The following is a 22,732-nucleotide window of genomic DNA, read 5'->3' as shown; positions in this document are numbered from 1 at the left end:
TCCCATACTATCAACAAACTAATTTAGTATACGAGTTTTGTAGAGTGATTTATATGACTGAAAGAATATACTTAATTACCATAGACTATGCCCAATTCAAAAATTAAAATCATTATTAATTGAAGAGGGCCAATGATGCTTATGAGCAACTTTACAATTACAGCCATATTCAGAGTTGATGGGGACCTTGCACTTCATATGCTTCACATGACAATTTATTGAAACTCAAAGGTTAGGAAAATGTCACAATATCATCATCTATATGTTTCTTATCCCAAAACACAAGTGTTTTCAAGAGTTAATCTTAATCTCTATCTGAAAGTAAAACTACGAAAATGGTCAGAAGTCATAAATCCATTTTCCAATTCGTCATGGGCAAAGCACGGACCACTGCAGAGTGCATATTACAAAAGCAAAAAGACACCACATAAAACTAGCGAACCGAACATTAGTCAGAAATGAATAACAACAAAAGACAACGTTCAATTCTTGATCTAGTCCTACCAGTGCTAGAGTAATTTACTACTCCATTTCTTTATTTTTCACTAATACACTACTATTATTACTTTGTATAAACAAAACGTTCATCTGCACACCACCCAAGAAAGTTACAGATTCCACTCATTCTTTCTTTCTCCAACCTTATTATATACTACAATTAAATTGCCTAAACAAAACAAAGAAAGGAAAAGCCTTAATGCTGCTGCCCACATTTTGCTTTTCCTAACAATGGAGGCTTAATGCCTTAATGGGCTTTAGTGATATGCTAGTTTATCTTTACAGCTAGCCATTTTTGGTTGGAATAAGCAAAAGGGTCTCTTTTGCTTTGTGGGTTCTCCTCCATATTTCCGTTTTTTGTTGCTAGAACTTGTTTTGGTGCACCGGCTGGAAAAAGGCAGCATCAATTGTGGCTTGAGCTTACATTGGAGGCATTAATGGAGGAGTGCCTCTTGATTCGAGTTCCATAGTTTCTTTTCTTGGAACTATTCTAGGTGTATTGGGTTGAAGGTAGCTAGTTATAATGGGGGCTGCTGGACCTGCTGGCGGAGTTAATAAAGTGTTAATCGTAGTAATGGTGTTTTTGGGGATGTTTATTGGGTGCAGTTGGTGTCAGGATAATGGAAATGCAGAGGCTGCGGTGTATATTGTGACTCTCAGACAAGCCCCAGCTACTCGTTCCAATGCAGAAGTCAAAGTAAAAGACCAGCATTTTGGTAGTGCCGGTCCTAGCAGAATGAATAGACTGAACAGAACAAGGTAAGTTTTTTCCAATTCTACAGTGATGTTTATCTTGCACATTAGCCTTTTCCTCAATTCTGCAGTGATGGTTAGGGAACTTAGGAATTTTCTTTTAATTAAAAAGAAAAAGAAAGACAAGAAGCTCATTATATGTGTTGATGGTTTTTGATGGTTTTTGTTAGTATTGTCCTCTGTTCATTTGCTTCATGTTTTCCTCTGGTGAAGTTTCGTTTGGAGAATAATAGGGGAATGTGAGGATAGATATGTATAACTAAGGTCTATTGTGTTTGTTAAAGTTCATTTAGTTCTCTCTTTTGAGTAATTGAGTAACAAAGAAGAGTTCTTTCTTTCTTTAGTTGTTCTCTTTGCCTATTGAGTTTAGATTGTGGATTGTCTGGTATTAATATGTTTGAAAAGCTTGCAGCCGAGAGCTGAGAGTTTGACTTTTGGTATACTCCTTCGCACGCCCCTTCTTGTGTGTGGAATGACTGAAATATACTTTTCCCAAAATCGTTAATTCAATATGTGATCTCTGGTTAATTGTTAAATTTCAAATAATTTTTTAGTTAATCAATTCATGCTTTTATCATGTCTTGAGTAAATAATCAAAAAAATGTTTGGGATGATATTCTTGAATCTTCTCTTTTTGAAGCAGTAATGTTTCAAGAAGTGATAGAGGCTATGGTTCTTATATCTCTCGTGTCCATGATACTCTGCTGAGGAAGGCACTGCATGGGGAAAAGTACCTAAAGCTATACAGCTACCACTATTTGATCAATGGATTTGCTGTGCTCGTCACTCCGCAGCAGGTATCTGTTTTCGTATCGATATTCTTTCACCTAAATGTTACGTGAGTTTCTCGTTGTATTATGGGTATTATTCGTGTATTTGTTATTAATTAGCACTTTTCTTTCTAATAATTGAGCTTGTTGATAAGTTGGTCGTACCAATAGATGCTTTGGTTCTTTATGATTGTTCCCGAGTAGTAATGCTTTTTTGTATTGATCAAATTTAAAGGCTGGGATGCTCTCAGGGAGGCAAGAAGTGTCAAATGTGGTTTTAGATTTCTCGGTGAGAACTGCAACAACTCATACACCACAATTTCTTGGACTACCCCAAGGGGCATGGGCAAAAGAAGGTGGATCTGAAACTGCTGGTGAAGGGATTGTTATTGGATTCATCGACACAGGAATTGATCCAACCCATCCCAGTTTTTCAGATACTACATCTGAAAATTCATATCCAGTACCGCAGCACTTTACTGGCATTTGTGAAGTAACTCCAGATTTTCCATCTGGGTCATGCAACAGAAAACTTGTAGGTGCACGCCATTTTGCTGCTTCTGCCATTACTCGAGGGATATTTAATGCTTCCCAGGATTATGCTTCACCTTTTGATGGTGATGGTCATGGGACGTAAGTGTTTCCTTTCAAATAGATAGTTTCCCGGAAAAGCAGTATGTGATTTTTGTCCTGTTGGTTCTTTGTCAGAGCATAGCATCTAAGTCAATTATGTTTTATGGCACAGAATATGTAGGAGTTGACTGTATTTTCTCAGGGGGAAGTTTTTATACCTTTGTTTACTGTATGCGCTTCACATTCGCTATTTGCATGCAAAATGAACCATGTCAGCTTTTGTTTCAGTTAAATTTTCCTAAAGTTCATGCTAAATAATTAATGTTTTACAGGGATTATTATGCTTGTGTTGTGTCCATTATCAGAATTACAAATATAGACTTATGTCAAGGGGGGTGATAGTCGATGATACCATGGTTTCCAAGCCTCTCCACACTCCACAGTATCCACTGTACCCTACTTTGGCCAGAACAGCTGTTAGAAGTATCTAGTTAATGGACTGACCTTGTTATTATATGAAAGTATAGGAAACAGAAACATAAATAAAGCTTGTCTTTCAGTAGTGGTAGTCTATACTGAGTATGACATGAGAGTGGGCTTGCAGCTACTAGTATAATCATCATATGATCTTTATTCATTAGTTAGGTTGACAGATCCTTCTTCCCTTTTTAAGCATTAAATTTGCATCAACTTGTCAACGCAATACACATCAAGAACAACAAAATCGTAATTTAACGAGAACGTGCACAAGTAGGTAATTTTTGTATTCTTTTGCATGATTACATGAGCATATATAGGTAGAGGTAGTTAATGATTCAAATTTCACAATTACACAGGCACACAGCTTCTGTTGCAGCAGGGAACCACGGGGTTCCTGTGGTAGTAGCTGGTCATCACTTCGGAAATGCCAGTGGAATGGCCCCTCGTGCACAGTAAGCCATCAAATTTACATTTATTGACTATCCTTTTGTATGTGTTTATATGGCAATTAAAATGCTTGCTTGTCATGGTGGATAACTTCTCATTAAGGCACAATCTTATGTGAAGGTGCTTTTATGATAATGGGACCTTATAAATCTGGAGGTTTGATGTCTGTACATCCACTTTTATGTGCAGTTCTATTCTGGTTTTTCTTTGTCCTTTTGGTTGCTGGAAGAATGCAATTTAGGTCATTCATATTTCCTAGGAGAATTTAAGGATAAGTGCAGCAGGAGGTTCAGAAGGATGGTGTTAATAGCTTAAATGCTGTTATCTTGAATGTATTACATTCATATATGTATCCTTTGCCAACTTCTCTTTCTTACATGCTATGTTTCTTGATGCTAGTAGTACATTCAGACTAGAGCCTGTTAGCATTTAAATCTGGAGTTTTATGTGTTAAGGTGATTATAAGCAGTCTACTGAGCTTCAGGATACTAGATCTGAAAAAGAACTCTGAGTGATGGTGTTGTGGTAGTGAATGAACATTTTTGCTTCCTTAAATATAACAGGGGTCTGCATTGTTTTATAGTGAACTGATAACTGGTTGGCTATACTATCTGATAGTAAAAGCAAGAAGCACCTATACCAGAGGACTGTTTGCGAGAAGGCATATACTTGAAGAGCTTTGAGCTCAAATTTGAAGAGAGGCCGACTTCAATATGTTTTCTTGGAAGGAAAAAACACAATTACTAAAAAAAAAAAAGAATTCTGCATGTGCACCCATAGGTTTTCTTTTCTGGAGTTATCGTATATTCCTCTAATACTCCTGGGAAGTGCAAAATTTGATGGATTTAGGAGGTACTTGAGGAGGAAGACACTATATGTTTAAACTGAAAACATATACATGATCATCCTGTGTTTATGTTAGGCAGCATTGGGAGTTACTCCATTTGAATTACGTCATGTTGGTCATCCTGAGCAGTAGAAGCGAGAGTTACTAATAAGTTTGTGTCCTTGTAATGGATGGTGAGGCAATTGAGTGTTGATTAGCAAGACTCAGATCCCGTGCTTTTGAACATTCTTTGGACGACAATTTCATTATCTGGTCTGTCTAATGATGATTATCTGCAGTAGAGGATAATAACGAGATCAGTAATGCAGTTGGAGTACATCCTTAGGTTCCTAGTGCTTCTTCTGCTGAAACATAAAGTGTGTAGGCTCAGATGATCTAACCATTCATAGGATGGTCACTAGGGAGGCAGCTGGAAATTCTCATTTTCAAGTTAGAATAAATCCAAGAGATGAACTTAAAATGAACCAGCACATCTGAGCTAGTTCCTGTATCTCAAGTTACGGAACCTATAGAAGCACATACTTTAAATGGGATTGGAAAAGCTACTACGATCTCATTAGGAGTAACTTGTTCCAATGAAGAAGTGTATAGAAGTACCTATCTGACTACTGGCATGAGCAAGCATTTTGGCTTCAGACAACTGTGCTGATGTCATCCATTTTTTGCTTCTCTCTTCCACCTTGAAATTCTTTAAGAACATCAGAAAATTTGTGCACTCTCTGAGACTCTTTTGTCCTCAATTTACTTTAAATACATTTGTTCCAATTACCTTGATAACATTTGCACTTACTTGCTCACTTCTTAATGACATGCCAATATTTCCAGCATTGCTGTTTACAAAGCATTGTACAAAAGTTTTGGAGGTTTTGCTGCTGATGTGGTAGCTGCAATTGACCAGGTATGATTATAAAATAACTAATTTTGAAATATATATTCCTGCTGTTGCTTACAATACCAAACTTAAGGAACTACAGGAGTATCTTATATCTGATGGGCATGCATTCACAGATGACTTAATTAACTTCAAGCATGAAATAACTAAATATTTCTCATTTGATTGCAGGGTACTATGATGCAGGTCATTTTTGTTTTGGGTCCTAGCACGATAGTACTTTTAGGCCAACCGGTTTTCTAAAATGCATGCATATGCATGGCTAAATAAGATCTTTTGCTTCCAAGTAGTTGCACTGCACATTTCATTTAGCATACAGTTATAACCATGTATGATTGCTCAAATTGAACAGTGAATTTACCATACAACTATCATTAAATTTTCAGGCTGCACAAGATGGGGTGGATATAATAAGCTTGTCCATCACTCCAAACAGGCGTCCTCCTGGCATCGCAACATTCTTCAATCCCATAGACATGGCCTTACTATCTGCATTTAAGGCTGGAATTTTTGTTATACAAGCAGCAGGCAATACTGGGCCATCACCTAAAAGCATATCTTCCTTCAGTCCATGGATATTCACTGTTGGTGCTGCTGCCCATGATAGGATATATTCTAACTCTATACTTCTAGGTAACAATGTCACAATATCTGGAGTTGGGCTCGCATGTAAGTTGGCTTTTAGGAGCAGTATGTTCTTCTGTATTTGCATAAGGTGCAACATATAATCAACATTAAGTTACTTTTCTTTCTTTTTGGTTTTTCGAAAAAAAAAGAAAAGAAAAGAACAAAATAATTTGCTTTACTGAGACAGGTTTAATAGATGGTATTACTGTTTATATTGATTTATCTATTTACTTTAGGATTGAAACCTCTATACATTTTTCTTAAGCATAATAGATTCTGCTCCACATAAAAGTCTGATGCAGTGATCTCTAAGTGTCACGAGGTACTCTAGGCATACTGTACACTCAAAATATTATGGTGCATAGTAGATTACCATGGATGGGACTAATCTTCACTTGTCAGCTCAATGCTTGCCCTACCTTTTCGCAGTCTTAACTATGCTGTTGCTTATTGTTAGAACCCTGAGATTGTCTGATGCAATTTACTATTGAGTTTGACTTTTCTGGTTTTTTTTTATTTAATCATTCTTGTGTCAAAACACAAAGGTGGTGAGCAAACAGATACAATAAACCCATACTATATCTGGAATTGGACAAACAAGGTAGAATTCCAGTAATGTGCATTACATTTGATTGGTGAGGGTACAAATTTGGAAGTCAAAGTTGATTGGACAAGTACAGTTTGAAGGCAATAGGGGCACATGATCTGCCTTGTCAACCTGATAAGAATATGAGATATGGTTGGGAGGAGTGTTTCTACTGGTTTATGAAGGCATGAATAGATTCATTAAAATCAGCTCTTACAGGAAATCAAAGTTGATTCGACAAGTACAATTTGAAGATAGGGGGACATGATCTACCTTGTCAACCTGATAAGAAAATGAGATATGGTTGGGAGGAGTGTTTCTACTGATTTATGAAGGCATGCATTGATTCATTAAAATCGGCTCTGCGCTTGTCCATTGGTGTGGGATTTTCTTGTTTTATCCCATTTGAATTTGCAATAATCACATCCTAGCCTTTTAATTTTTTAATATGCATGTCTTACGTTCAAACTTGAATGTCATGGGATTTGTTAGATGCAGTCAATACTTTGTCAACCTGTTAATCTCATGGTTCCTATGCAAATAGAGGCTTAAGTTGCAGAATCCTGTATTCCCCCCCACCCCCCCAACCAAGCCAAACTGTGCTTGCTGCCATCAAATATTTTGTACTGCTTGTCTGTCTAATTATATAATCTTACATTAATGCTGATGATATTTCTTTCCTTTCACCAGCTGGAACAAATAATACGATGTATACGCTTGTTTCTGCACTTGATGCTCTGAGTGATTCAAGTGCTGGGAATGATATGTATGTTGGTGAATGCCAAGATTCAACCAATTTTAATCAGGATCTTGTTCAAGGAAACCTATTAATTTGCAGCTATTCAATTCGGTTTGTGCTTGGCCTGTCAACAATCAAACAGGCTATGGAAACAGCTAAAAATCTTAGTGCAGCTGGCGTTGTGTTTTACATGGATCCTTTTGTCATTGGTTTTCAACTTAACCCTATTCCACTAAGTATGCCTGGGATTATAATTCCAACTCCAGAGGATTCTAAGGTGAGTTCGTGGGTTTACAAGTGCTCATTATTTGTTATTCAGTTCTTTACGGGTGAAATGGGTAGCAAGGCATGTTTCAACTGCTTCTGGTGTGAAGCGATACAGCTGTGTGCTTATGTACATAAAATCTGGCTGATTTAAGGTTTATTTGACAGGTCTTACTGCGGTATTACAATTCTTCTTCGGAGAGAGATGGAACTACAAAGAAGATTGTTAAGTTCGGGGCAGTTGCATGTATTTCAGGTGGAATAAAAGCTAATTTCAGCTACTTAGCCCCAAAGATTATGTTTTACTCTGCTAGAGGACCAGATCCAGAGGACACTTTCCTTGATGATGCTGACATTTTGAAACCAAACCTTGTTGCTCCTGGAAATTTTATATGGGCAGCTTGGAGTTCCCGTGGCACTGACTCAATTGAATTTCAAGGTATACTTTTGCAATCATGAGCCTCCATTATCACATGATCGTGTTCACAATACTTGTCTTTCAATCGAATAAATGTCTTTTCTGATGTCTCATTAATTAAGCAAAACGAAAAGGGGTATCTGATTGTGAAAAACTCGCAGGTGAGAACTTTGCAATGATGTCTGGAACGAGCATGGCTGCTCCTCATATTGCTGGACTTGCAGCCTTGATTAAACAGAAGTATCCTACATTCAGTCCTTCAGCCCTTGGATCTGCACTTTCAACAACAGCTTCTCAACTTGACAAAAATCAGGCACCCATAATGGCACAGCGTGCTTATGCAAATCCAGAACTGAATCAGTCCCCAGCGACACCTTTTGACATGGGAAGTGGTTTTGTAAATGCAACGGCAGCACTAGATCCGGGTCTTATTTTTGATATCAGTAAGTTTTATTGCTCTTACTCTTATATGGATATAAGGTGAGGGTTTCGTAGTGGTGCTGTGCATAATTTATGCAGGAATATGTAGGTCTAAAGGATGGTACACGACTACTATGTGATTCCCATAAGAAGGGACATCATTTAGAATGACAGGCCATATATTAGAAGGAACACCATCTAACATAACTAGAGCTTGATGACAACACAATGCTAGCTTAGAAAGTACATGAAACCAGGCATGGCTGCTGAATGTCTGACATCCAAAAAACGAAGCAAGCGCAAAGGACTTCATTTCTCTTTGATACACCTGTAATACCTATGCTGTCTGCCATCCTAGAATTCTAGGTCCCTCTCCCCATAGTAAACTAGGATCTGACGGAATTTTTTTTAATATTACAAAAAACTATTATCAACTGTGGAAGATAAAATCATTTTGAAGCAGGGGAATGTGATGGGGGAATAGGTGGCCTCGGATTAATCTCCCTTTGGCTTTTATTCCAATTACTTGTTGCAGTAAAACACGATCATACTAACAATCCTGGAAACTTAGAAGCACACAAATGAATCTGAAGGTAGTTTTTCATCATCTGAAGCAGGATTGCTGTAAAGGACCAATGGTGTGGAATTATTTTACCCATTTTTGTGTTTAATCTGTTTGCATAAGGATTGCACATTTTCGAGTATCATGAACATCTAAAAAACTGTTTTACTTGCTAGCCTTCGCTGTGAGGGGTAAGGAAAAGGGAAAGGGAGGAAGATGGGAGAAGGGGTTGTTGGGGTGACATCTAACACATTAGGACTTGAATTTCAGTCAAGCGAAAATCATTTTGGTAGGACATCTGCCTTTTTATTTCAAGTAATTCTAGTACCTGCAAAAAGAAACCATCACATCTTTTTACGGCAACTCGTGTTGCTTGTAATCTCACACGTGGCTCTGGTGTTTTTGTAGGTTATGATGAATATGCATCCTTTCTTTGTGGCATAAATGGATCAGCTCCTATATTTCTAAACTACACTGGTCAGAGCTGCGGTGTCTGTGCTATAAATGCAACTGACTTGAACTTGCCTTCCATCACAATGTCTAGACTCAACCAGTCTCAAACAGTCCAAAGACTAGCAACCAATGTCGGTGCAAATGAGACCTACAGTGTTGGTTGGTTTGCTCCTTATGGTGTCACTTTGAAAGTATCACCAACTCACTTCTCGCTCGCAAGTGGTGAGAGACAGGTCTTGAATGTATCCTTCACAGCCCAGATAAACAGCACTTCTGCAAGCTTTGGAAGAATAGGAATCTTTGGACATCTGGGTCATGTTATCAACATACCTGTGTCAGTCATTGTTAAGATTTCATACAACACTACAAGTGACACTAATTTCTTGCAGTAGTTTTGTCAAGGTGTCCAAATTATCAATTTTTTGCTCTGTACATCCTTGTGTAGATAATTGATGATAAATAACAGCAATGTGATTCCCTCTTTTTGCCTCTTATCTCACAAAATGCAAATAGTTTATGGATGCAAATTAGTCCAACAATCTTACCTACTCTAAATGTTACTATCTGGATACAATCAAATCTTTGTTCATCCTTAACAACCATTAGCTATTGGTGCTGCGTGCTATTTTTAACTTGGTTTTAACTTTCCAAATCAAATGCAACAAACTTTTAGCTACTGAATCGACACTAGAACACTGGAAGAGGTAGAGTCGTCCAAGAAGATGGAAGACTAGGTTTGCTACGCATTTGAAAACATCTTTTCTGCTACGTTGAACAACATTACATGTTACTCTAGTCTTGATCAAAATTAGCTGGAAGTTAGCTGATCGATAATTCATCTCGTAGAAGTGTTCCGTCACATGGCAAAAGTGTTAGTTGTGAGCTTTTTCCCCATCAAATCAGCATATTTAACAGAAACCTACATTAGCAATGCAGGTTCATGCGTATCCTACTATTGCATCTCCATACTTTAAAGGCGTGAAACGTCGGAGACCCGTTCGACCACGTCTCTGATTGCCCAACTACTGAAGACGTGATATTAAGTACTTTTACCTTGCTTTTCATTCAAATCGATTAAAGTCCTACCTATTTTACTTTTTAAAGTAAAAAGAGTATCATGATATTTTATTAATCCAAATATCTGGTGCAAAGTTTTTTTTTTTTTTTATATTGTTCGTTCAAATCTTAAATCCATTTAAAACTTGCCTTTTTTTTATTTTATTACTTTTTTTTTTCATTTCAGATGAGACTTGTGAGACTTATAAAGGGGATAGAAGAAATTGGAGCACTACAAATTCAATGTAGCTTAGGAGATTGTACTTTTCCATGACAGTTTGTAATAATCCTTAGAGGCATTGGACTTGAATAAAAATCTTCTCTTATGATATGTAATGTTTATTGAATTTAGCCTTGAAAGGCAGTTCCTCTTGCACTTAGTTTATAGTTGCTTCTTAACTTGTCAAATCACTTGAATTACTTTGGTTTAAGATAAATCTCAATGTAAATAACTTCAAAAGCTTCAGCTACATTTTTGGTGATAGAAACATGCATATGTACACACCCATATAACAAGTGTAAAACAACAAAAAACTTTAAAGAACAAACTTTTGCATGTTTTTTCATTGAAAACTCAATTACAATCATTGAACTCAACTAACATACAATCCACACTATGTACAAATGCTCTTCTTTGGCTGTAAAAGAGCAGTAGATCGAGCACACACAAAAACAGGAAGAAGAGTGCATGATATATATGTATATATGTTAAGGAAGTCTAGAGTAGTTCTGACACTTCTGAATCCGAAGTTTGGTGATAGAAATAACATTGACAATGATCATGAGGACTAGCCCTATGGAAGATGCAATCATGGCTCCACCTCCATGCTTACAATAAGTGCTGAACTTGTCACAGATTTTGTTCCATTTTGCATGAGAATTTCCATTTCGAGCAAGCTCACCAATGAAAACTGCTGCACTTGTACCACCAGACACCAGAGCAACGTTCAGCTGGATCGAAAATCACAAGAAAAAAAAGTCATGACATGTACGTTCTTTATGTTGATCTTTTAGAGGGGTATATATATATACTAGTATAGCCAAAAAAGAGGGAAAAAAAGAAAAAAGAAAAAGGTTAATAAAAATTATTGGAAAATTGAGCAGGAGTTTGATGATTTGCCCAATTTAATCAATAATCAAATACAATGGTGAAAGGAGCAAAAATTACCATGTCTAGGATCGGAATCAGCAAATACCGGAGACCCTTGAAATCAAACTTGTGGCCTATGAGCTCCACTATTAGCATTAGCAAGTTATGAATGCTTGCCAAACCATTAGCTATCACAAAGAATCTGCATTACCATTAAAAAAAATGATTCAATTTGATAGCACTGAAAATTTGCTAAATCTTGTGAAAATTCTTTGCCCAGTTGAGAACATTAAATTTTTTTCTTTGGGTTAAACTTATTAAATTCAACTACTGAAGAAAATTCATAAACTTCAGGTGGATCGAGAGGGATTAAGTGTTGCAATGTTATGGTGCCTGTGAACATAGATTTGGTACCAAACGCTGCATGTTTTAGCTAATCTAGTTTTGCCATATCATTTAGCCTATAAACATGTTACTTTAGTTACACTTTTAATAAAGCTTATGGGCCAAAAATTGGAACATAAAATGATTGAATCTTCCAGTTTTTCTCCTAATAAGAATTGCATGCATCATCAAAGCAAATTAAGGTGCTGAACATAAGTTGGTTAGGCCTGTTAAGTGTTTATCAACATGGGAAATAACAATAAACAGAACTAAAATAGGTAAAATCAAGCTAAAGTTAATATTTACTTGATACCAGTACAAATTTAGCTAATCTAGTTTTGCAAATTACATTGCCATCAACAAATAATAAAAAGCAATACATATGGCCTAAAAAAAAGAAAGTTCCATTAATATGACTTATTAAAAGAACTCACATAAATGCTGGGGTGTGCTGAAACTTGGCTGTGACACTGGCCTGAATTGGAGTTCTTCCAATAGTGGCAACAACAACTGTTAAGGTTTGCTTGTTTATGGCCATCACCACTGTGGCTGATACAGTTGCAAAAAAGGCAAACAGCCTCAGCAAAAAGATTAGCCAATCATTTGCCTTATTAGCACTAACTACTGGTGTTTGGCAAGCTCCATTCTCTGCCCCTTCCACAACTTTCTCATCAGCCATGGCAAACAATCAAGAAAGGAGTAAATATGTGTATAATGATGTTTGATTGTGGAGGACAATGAATTCATCTAAAACCATATAAAGGGAGACACTGGGGAAAAGGGTTTTGTTTAGTCTAATAAGCAAAGAGTTGTGTGTCCATATAGTCTGGTTAGACTAACTAATTTGGTACTTTTGAGGAAATCTGTGTCAGTTGTTAGGAAGATAGCTGAAACAGAAAGTACCAGGAGGGATGAAGTAGGCTGTAAGTTCAGGCTAATTTAGAAAGGTCAAACAACTTTATGCTAATTTGCAAACAATCCTGCCTAGTTCACCTAAATAAACAGAAGAAAGGGACACATTTTCCCACGACTAAGTTTCATAGCAGCATTAGTGTTTTCGGTGCTCTTATTCTTTCTAATTGTTCTGGTAGAAATCTTTTAGGTTTTTGATTATGCATGATTATACGGTTGTGCATGGGAAATTGGTTAAGTAACAATTTGATTTGATTATGCATGTTTCCCTTTTTTTATTTATTTTAAAAAATTAAACTGTGTATGTGTTTTCACCTTAATTATGTATAGTGGAAGCTCATTCTTATTCATTCTCGTTCTTGACAAAATTGTCCAATTGCCAGATATCGTGAGGGGGCAAAAAATTGTCCTCTTGCAACATTTCGTAAGAAGCCACACTATCTATAAGCTAATGTCTGAAATTGGTTTGATCTTCAGTTCTTCACCTGTCAAATGCACTAGCCCAAGAGGATAAAAAAATGTTTCGATTCAATAGTTTCATGTAGGGAAAAACATTTATTTATGGGACATAAACTATAGATCTAGGATGTCTAAACTTGGAGATACCCAAAAAAAAAAAAGCATAATTATATATTTTTGTAGTTAAATTAAAGTCCTCAAAGCTTCCCAAAGGCTTCCTCCCCTTTCATTACGTACAATTGTCTATTAGAGATATTCTTTGAAAATTCAAGCCACAAATATGAAAGAAGACTTTGATTTGATTAAGTGAGGGGTGGTGGTGATGATACAAATGAAGTAATAAATCACATGTTAATACTTTTCATAGCAAGAATCATTTCTATTGGTTGAAAAAGGAAGGCAAATTGAATGCATCTCCCTTCATTAATATAATGATTTTTCTTTCTTTTCTTCTTTGGAAACGAAAGGGTTTTCTGATTTGGAAGTCGAATTCCAGATTTAAAATTCTATACTTGTTGGTAGTTTGAAACTTGTAGACTCTTCTCATTGGAGAATATGACATTTGATCTTGAAGCTTTCATGTTTAATGATTGTTATATTGTTCATGAAAGAGGATTTGGGACCTAGGAGTGCTGACAAGTGACAATTGTCACAAGTTTGCTGATCATGTCACAGAGAAAGTGAGACAGTAAATTATCTTAAAGCTACTTGTGGGTATAGGGAGACAATCTTAGAGATAGATTCCAAAGTGAAATTGTGATGTGATAGCATAGATTTGTTTCATGAACAAAATTCATAGATTCCAAAGTGAAATTGTGATGTGGAAGCGTGAAAATAGAATTGTTTTACAAACAAAATTTATAGAATAGAATATGGATTTCTATTATCTATTTCTCAGCCATAGAAATCACAAATTCATTTCCTGTACTTTTTAGACAACTGGTTTTTAGGTATAAAACAACTTGTAAAAGAAGAGTTTATTGTCAAAATAACTCTTCTTCCACAACATATACCCAAAGTAACCTATTTTTATAATTTATTACCTTTATAATCCTTCTTTTGCCACTTAGGCAGCATATGTGTCAACATGGAGATAAAAACACATTCCATTTCTTTTTTCCATCTAATATCTTCTCCAATTTTCTTTCTAAATCTTCCCGCATTTTTTTGTTTCATTATCTTTCCCTTGTCAAACATATATTTGAGATATTTTTACTGTAGCACTTTTTTTGATATGATGTATGTGAGATAAAAAGGTGATTGGAAAATGTGTTGATGATACAAACAAGTCAGTGTATGTAAATAAGGTGTAAATAAAGTGAAATAATCTTCAATCCAAACACACTCGTAATTCTAAGAAATCAATATTTATATTAACAGCATCTAAAAAATATGCTTCTCGAGTTGATAATCTCAAGGCAAATGAAAATTATTCTTGTGTCTTTTTAAGGAGTAGGAATGATAACATAAATAAATATGATAGTCTTGAAGTTTTTTAATTGCTTACAATTTTTGTTGAAATTTTTGTTGCAACTTTTGTATTTTTAAAATTTATTTTTTGAAAAATATATATGCAATATGTTTGATACATTTTAAAAAAATTAGAGCCCAATAATAGCAAGGTCAATAATGGTAGAATTTATTTTAAATAATTATAAAGAAATTATAAAAGTTATGCAATCTTCTTGTGCCTCTGTAATAAAAAAAATTTAAATTTTTAGTTCATGTTGGATACTATAAATTAGATTTGAACTTTCTTTTCTTGTTATCGTGCATGGTAATCAGGATAATTAGATGACAACAATAATATCATTATGGGAATAAATTTTGAAAGTAAATCACATTGGAAATATTTTTTAACAAGGGTGTTATTTTGGCAATAAACTCTGTAAAAGAAGCAAGACAGACAACAAATTCTGCAACTGCCAAAGACAATAGGGTAGCCATGGCAGCCAAAAGAAAAAATAAAGAAAAAAATAAATCATCAGATAGATTTATATTCATGTTGTCTACACAAAGATAAATAAGATCTCATAAGTAATGACAGTTTTCATTAATTCTTAACCCTATATATAGAGTTTTTCACCCCAATGGCCACTTTGAAATCTAATTAATAAACCTTTTATATAGGGTAAAGCTTGGCAAAAATAAGTCAATGGGTATTTTGGCAGTTAATTAAATTTTGAAAATGAATAGGTTGTATCTAATATTATTTCGTTAGAATGGTTGTTTGGAGTTTACTTAAACAATAGGCACAGTATAAAAATCTACTGCTGGATAAGGTAATTTTGATGATTATGCTTAGGCAGAAAAATTAAAACGACCAAACAAAATAAAGTGAATCACAGAAATATATTACTACTCAGGATTCAATGGATCCATCACTTCAAGAAATTATCTACATGATAAAATATGAATATCGATGAGGTAAATATATATCCAGGTCAAACTACTAAAGAATTAACCACAGCAAAGAAGTGCTAAAGTAAATTAATCCCCAAATGGTTTCTGTCAAAAAAATGTTGTAATCAAGTAAAGTGTTATCATTTTGATTTGTATTGTTTGTGGTTGTAGTTTTCATGGTTCGTAAGCAAATCAAATTTGTTAGAGATTGTCGACAAGATCAAAATTTCTCTGGCAATAATGGAAATCAACTCTTTCTGGTAGAGAAAAATAAAAAGATTCGTAGTTCGAACAAGAATATTTTAAACTGCATTAAAGTTCAACAACCTTGTGGAGCAAATAGAAAATTCCACGTTTCTTCCACTAAATAGTTGTTTAGACAAAAAGCAACGAAAATACATAGAATTTACTTTCTTTCTTTGTATTTTACTTAGTTGGTGGTTGAATACTTGAACCTACCGCTGACCAAACTGCCTTTACGGCAGAAAAGAATAGGAAAGCCAAACTAAAAGCAGACATAATTGAAGGAACAAAAAAAAAAAAGGCAGACATAAATGGCCAAACTACATTCTTTTTGACATTTTTTGTTTCCTATGATTAGTTTATAATCTTGACATATTAAAGACAAATAGAAAATTATTTTTGGCGGGGTTTATCTTGGCCTCATATGCAACTGAACCACTTCCTTTCACTTTTAAGATTGTTTGATGAACAGACAAATTCTTCATTGTCTTCTTCTTTTATTTTTATTTTTATTTTTTTGATTTGGGAATTTTTATAAATTCTTTGGCAATTTGTTATTGTATTCCAACAACTTTTGATGTTACATTTGACGAGAAATATTTGAAAAAAGAGCTGCACTTAATCTGCTGTTGAAGGTTTTTTTTTTTTTGAGATGAATAAATAACTAGATCTATCTAGTTCCTGTATATATGGAATTAATTCTATTCATAGTCCTTAAGTTTGTGAGAAGAAAAGACCAAAAAAAAAAAAAAAAACTGCAAAAAGTGACATGCAAAGTATGAATATTGAACAAGAATAATAATTTGAAAAAGTGATTGGATTTTTTTTTTCCTATATATGCTAATCCTACTCCAATTCTTTAGTTGCACAAGTGATCTAGATTTGGTGATCATCAAGATTAATGTAGAATTTGATCAAGATCAGGATCGATGTTCAATTTGATCACTTAAACTTTACATCTTAGCTAGGAATTCAAGAATGAAGTAACATGGATCAGCTTAATTATGTGACAATAATATCATTGCAAGACAAGTGAGTTTTAGAAATATCTTTATATTCTCTCAAAAATATTGAACTAAAAACTAGACTTGACTCAACCACTTCCCTCCCCCACCAATAAATGGGGAGACAAAAGAGCCTTTTGCATAAATCTAAGGGTGCCCCTCAAGTAAACATTTTTACTACTTTACTAATCTTGCCCCCTCTTTAAGTAATTTTCCACCACTAAATGGAAGCACCTAAAAAGAACATACAAATGGGCTTTAGAATTTGTTAGAACCAGGAACAGAAGATGCCCAAAACAATCAAGTATCTTTAATATTTCTTACAAGTTTTCCTATAATTCATCATGCCTATGGATACGTGTAAAACAGAAGAGGGTTCCAAAGCTACAAACCGGTTTGTATTGGTTCAATGAGTACTCTTTCCTAAAACAAGACTCTTTCTTCACACGGTTATTCCACTTGGGATGCCCGGAAAACGAACCCTCAATTTAGTCATTTTTAAGGCAAGAAAAACCGACTTTCCTACTCTTAAGATATCATACGTGTGCAGCACAGAACTGTCAAAATTTTCCAGTGTTCACAATGCCAAGACTAACAAATACTAGAAGAAAGCTTAGCTTTTTTTTTTTGGTATTCACCCTTCACAGATGATGCATCACCTTTCTATCAACTGACAAATTTACTTTCCTTATTTGACAATTCTACACATTTCGTGTGAAGAGGAGAAGAGAAATAGGCAAACATGCAACTGGCTTGTTTTTTTTTAAAAAAAAAAAAAAAAAAAATTTTAGCAGGAGAAGGATGAAACTTAAAAAACGATAAGAGAGCAGGAGATTTGAACGGTAGATCTCTAATTTCTTGGATCTCAACTTTAGTCACTAAATGAAAACCTTCTTGCCTTCTCCTCAAATGATTGTGCTATCTTGTTTTGCCATAATTCGAATTAACAGATATTGGGAAATCATTCATTTGTCTCCTCCTCTTGTCTCATTCTCTTGCAATGTAAAAGTGGAATATGGAATATATATATCTTCTAGCAGAAGTGGCAGTGACAGTTGTAAGGTTAATAGAGGGTGCAGTGCCACTGAGGCAGTGCTTTGTAAAGTAAACGGCTAAAGAATGTGCAATTTTATCCGATAATACCTTGGTTGTGGATGGAACCTGCCGTCCTTTTTGTGGGTTAAACTATTCTTCAAACTTAAATAATTAAGCACCAACTTTCAAGTTGAAGTATTCTTCAAACTTTGCAAACCATCTTCACTCAATCATATAGGTATATACACATCCTAGGACTTGCTAACTTGAGCAGAAAATAAGGAGTAAATCAACCAAATGCCGTCTTCAATCTCACTCATGTTCCTCCCATTATTACTTTTTCTGTTATCATCAGCTTCATGGGCTGCTGCTTCAGACCATTCAATTGAAGATAAATTCTACCAGTGTGTAAATCTCCATACTGATCTTTCCATACCTTTTCATAGTGCATTTTTCACCCCAGAAAATGCTTCATTTACTTCTGTTCTGCAATCTACTGCGATGAATCTGAGGTGCTTGGGGCCATCTAGGCCTAAACCTGAGCTTATTTTCACACCATTGACAGAATCCCAAGTTCAAGCAGCAGTTATCTGTGCAAAAGAGCTTAATATTCAGCTCAGAGTCCGCAGTGGAGGCCATGATTATGAGGGCATATCGTATACTTCTGCCACACCATTCCCTTTCATAATGATTGACCTTGCCAAACTTCGATTCATCAATGTTAGTATAGAGGAAAACAGCGCCTGGGCCCAAGTAGGAGCTACAATTGGCGAAGTTTATTACAGAATTTCGCAGAAAAGCAGAATTCATGGTTTCCCTGCTGGCCTCTGTACAAGCTTGGGGATTGGTGGGCACATAACAGGAGGGGCATATGGTCCCATGATGCGAAAATACGGGCTTGGAGCTGATAATGTGGTGGATGCTCGAATAGTTGATGCAACAGGGAGGATTCTTGATCGTGCATCAATGGGAGAGGATTTCTTTTGGGCAATTAGGGGAGGCGGCGGAGGGAGCTTTGGAATCCTCCTAGCCTGGAAGCTAAGTTTGGTTCCAGTACCGTTAACTGTCACAGTTTTCACTGTTCCATGGACATTGGAACAAGGAGCAACTAAACTTCTGTACAGGTGGCAACAAGTTGCTGACACTCTTGATGAAGACCTCTTCATCAGAGTTCTCATAAGTGCTGTGAATTCTACTGATCAGAAAGGAAAGAGAACGATACAAACTGCCTATCAGGCCTTATTTCTTGGAAGGGCTAACAGACTCCTGAAAGTAATGAAGAAAGGCTTTCCTGAATTAGGATTAACACAAAAAGATTGCGTTGAAATGAGCTGGATTGAATCAGTTCTTTACATTGCTGGCTACCCGCGAACTTTAAAGCCTGAATTTTTGCTTCAGAGGAAGTCATTCTTCAACAAGACTTATTTCAAAGCTAAGTCAGATTTTGTAAAAGAGCCCATCCCAAAATTTGCGTTGGAAGGAATATGGAAAAGGTTTCTACAAGAAGATTCTCCGTTCACAATTTGGAATGCTTATGGTGGAATGATGGGAAAAATTCCAGAATCTGAAATTCCTTTTCCTCACAGAAAAGGAAGAAAATTCATGATCCAGTGGCTGACGGCATGGCAAAGTGGAGACAAGAAAACTACAGATAAGCACATTGATTGGATCAGAAAATTATATGACTCCGTAGCTCCTTATGTTTCTAAATTCCCCAGAGAAGCTTATGTGAATTACAGGGATCTTGATTTGGGAGTGGATAAGCTTAGCGGAAACGTAAATTATCTGAAAGCATGTTTCTGGGGCTCTAACTACTTCAAAGACAACTTCAAAAGACTCGTGCAGGTGAAGACAAAAGTTGATCCTGATAATTTCTTCAGGCATGAGCAGAGCATTCCAACGCTTCATTCCTTGTCTGAAGAAGATGAGAAGAAGATGATAAACTGAACCATAGCTACATTTGATTACTAGAACAAGAAAGGAGATGACTTTGACAACGAAGATCTGATGAATTTTTACTGTTCTGTTTTCTTGTTTTCCGTTTTTCATCGTTTCTAAATTTCGAGTTCCTGTACACGACTGACACGATGCATTGCATCTTGAGTACTTGTGTATTTTCTCAGTGCATAGGAGGATTGAATGTTTCAGGTGCTTCTATTTGTTAATTTCTGGAGCTAAGTCGCAGTTAATCTTGTTATTCTGATGCATCGCTTCAATGAATTTTTTTTCTCCTCGTTTAATAATAAATACATGTTGACTATCTTGGTACTCTTTATCATGTGAAATCATACAAAGAATTACCAATTGATACCTCTGCTGTCAGCAATAAGTAATTAGAGAGATTCGCAGCATTGTGCTAGGATGGAGACCTATACCTAGGCTTCAGCGAATCTGGATCTATGCTTGGAATTAGGAGTTTCCTGCTGCATTTGATCCCATTCATCTGTAAATAATATAGTTTAGCAACAGAGTTGGATTACCGTTCAATCTGTGATGTAAATTGGTATGGGGAGCCCCCAGTTTTTGTGTAAACTCAACAGCTTATCAATAAAAGTATGAAGCGTACAAGAAAAAAATTGATACCTTAAGTATCAAGAATTTTATATGCAATTTGCCAGAGTTTCAGGAGCACATCACAAAACATTATTCAGCACCTATTGAAAAACAAATTAAAATAAATGCACTAGTTCCTTTTGTTTCTATTAAAAAATTTTAAAGGAAATATATACTACTTCATTTCAAGGTATTAGGCTCCAGGCTTTTTTTCTAATGACTTACAATTATTGTTGCACATTACTTGGGTCCTTTGTACCATTATCCAGTGCCAAACCCAGTGTCAATCCCATTTATCATGTGAGAGCAGAAGAAACTTAAATAAACAGCACATGATAAATTAAATAGTATACTTGGCATAAATATAGAAATAGCACTGAATTATCACTCGAAAAGTGGCACTAAGGATCCCATGTGGTTGCAGATCACCTACTAATTAATAGAAGATCACTGGTAGCAGGATTCTAACTCGATTAGTTAAGTTAGATGAATGAGCCTTACCAGTTGAACTAACGCTTGAGCACCATTTCTTTTTATGTGTTATATTCAACATTGCAGGTGGTATAAATAGTTAAGATTTTGAATCATCACAAATCATTGGCTAATAAAGAAAATTTTCAGAACACGATGCTCACTTTAAAATGGATAAAGTTTACAACTATGATTTAGGGTGCGTTTGATAAAACTAAAATATGAAATCTGATTTTGAAATCTGAAATTTGGAATTTGAAGTCTAAATCCATTAAATTATTGAATTGTTAAGTATTAAATCATATACATTTGAGTATATATCACATTTAATGATAAATGAATAGCTTATTACTTAATTTTGAGAGCAAGTTTTGCTTAGAAAATTTAGTGTTACTTAATTAATTCAAATGCTCAATTTTTGGTTATTAAATGGTTTGAATATGTTAACATCTGATTCCATTAAGTTTAAGTGATGAATTGGGTTATCAAACAGGGTCTTAAAATGGGTTAATCTCATAGTTTTTGAGCTTGCAATAAGGTTTTATACCTTGTCAATAAATATCTTTTTTATTCACTCCATTTTACACTAGGTGATAAAATAAAATAGTATAGGTTATACCTTCATTTGGATTGAAGGATTTGATGAAAGATTTGACATTCACCCAAATTACTCTAGTTGTTTGGATTATTTAAAATATATTTGAATTTATATAATTCATCAATTATCAAAATACATTTTAAACACTATAATAATTTATGATTTACAAATTTAAATACCTCCTAAATATTCTAAACAATTAAACGAATTTGAGAAGATTTCAAATCCTTCATCAAATCCCTTAATCTAAATGAATAGAACTTGCCACCTCTCTTCTATACATATAATACTAGTTATGCTTCTTCATTTACTAAAATAGCTAAATGACCCTGGTTGGTTCATAAAAAAAAGGAGAAAAAGGACGGAGATCAAGTAGGTGTGTCAAAACTAAACCCTAGATATCTTGCAACATTTCACTCCCTATTAAAGAAAAGCTGAATCTGCCAAAACTAAAAACTGTCTCTTTATTTTTCAAAAAAATTTTGCTCTAATGGTTAAAGTAAAACCGTTGAGAATCAGCCTGTGAGTATGCCATGTTGATGTTGTCTATATGTGTGTTAAGAAATTTATAAACATTTGGGCTTTTTGATTTATGCAAGCTGCTGCCTATAATCCTCCACCCAAACTGAAATGAAATACATCTGACAAATCTTAGTTGGGCTGGGCAGCAATCTTAGGAAAGGCTTCTTTGAGTAAAAAACAAGAGCTCTACTTCAAGTCGCCAATTAGTCATAAATGGTGTTCTACCAAACATTTGTTTTGTACACCATATTTGGTCGGATGGAAAAATTATCATTTTACTCCTTAAACTTTTTTACTAATGTCAATTTAGTCCTTCAAGTTTTTTAACATGGAATTAGTCCTTAAAATAAAATGCTTATACCAATTAAGCAGCTTTACAGTGGTACCACCTAAACATTTTATTCAACAAAATGAGCAAAAAAAATAAAGCATAGTGAGATGCAAGTATTGATTAGCTAAACCAAATTAAATATTAAAAAATTGGTATCTTCCTCCATCAGGAAAGAAATGGAAACAATTTGTCCATATCAAGAGACCAACCAAGAGCCGGAGGCATCGAGTTCGTCGCCAAACTCTCTTTCTCCCAACCCTGCCTTTGGGGTTTGGCAAGAGGAGAGACAAATTCTTCCTCCATCATGTCCCACCACCTAGGGGTGTTTCGCAAATCGAACCG

At 35.2% G+C, this 22,732-nt stretch overlaps 3 protein-coding genes across 5 annotated transcripts; 2 read left to right on the top strand and 1 right to left on the bottom strand.

The window, feature by feature from the left end:
* The first annotated feature begins 627 nt into the window (after positions 1-627).
* On the top strand, positions 628-9,823 carry LOC113710340 (subtilisin-like protease SBT2.2). 3 transcript variants are annotated; one of them, XM_072066472.1, is made up of 10 exons: positions 628-1,257; positions 1,892-2,048; positions 2,257-2,654; positions 3,431-3,526; positions 5,194-5,266; positions 5,647-5,893; positions 7,164-7,489; positions 7,645-7,915; positions 8,056-8,337; positions 9,285-9,823. In XM_072066472.1, the coding sequence occupies exons 1-10, from the start codon at positions 1,022-1,024 to the stop codon at positions 9,719-9,721; spliced, it is 2,523 nt and encodes an 840-aa protein (XP_071922573.1). In that variant the 5' UTR covers positions 628-1,021; the 3' UTR covers positions 9,722-9,823. The 3 variants fall into 3 exon arrangements, with proteins under 3 accessions (XP_071922573.1, XP_071922572.1, XP_027089090.1); XM_072066471.1 differs by having other exon boundaries at positions 629-1,257; positions 5,647-5,929; XM_027233289.2 differs by having other exon boundaries at positions 630-1,257; positions 1,895-2,048; positions 5,647-5,929.
* Positions 9,824-10,920: 1,097 nt separating this feature from the next.
* LOC113709379 (CASP-like protein 1B2) lies at positions 10,921-12,622 on the bottom strand. Its single transcript, XM_027232130.2, has 3 exons — positions 12,294-12,622; positions 11,554-11,677; positions 10,921-11,336 (listed from the first exon to the last, which is right to left on the bottom strand). Exons 1-3 carry the CDS (start codon positions 12,536-12,538, stop codon positions 11,094-11,096), a joined length of 612 nt encoding a protein of 203 aa, XP_027087931.2. The 5' UTR covers positions 12,539-12,622; the 3' UTR covers positions 10,921-11,093.
* Positions 12,623-18,052: 5,430 nt separating this feature from the next.
* Positions 18,053-20,080, top strand: LOC113709688 (monolignol oxidoreductase AtBBE-like 15). Its single transcript, XM_027232525.2, has one exon. It carries the CDS (start codon positions 18,213-18,215, stop codon positions 19,860-19,862), a length of 1,650 nt encoding a protein of 549 aa, XP_027088326.1. The 5' UTR covers positions 18,053-18,212; the 3' UTR covers positions 19,863-20,080.
* The last annotated feature ends 2,652 nt before the right edge of the window (positions 20,081-22,732 follow it).

Source organism: Coffea arabica, chromosome 9e, assembly GCF_036785885.1.
Source record: "Coffea arabica cultivar ET-39 chromosome 9e, Coffea Arabica ET-39 HiFi, whole genome shotgun sequence".
NCBI lineage: Eukaryota > Viridiplantae > Streptophyta > Magnoliopsida > Gentianales > Rubiaceae > Coffea > Coffea arabica.
This window is presented reverse-complemented; position numbering and strand designations above follow the sequence as displayed.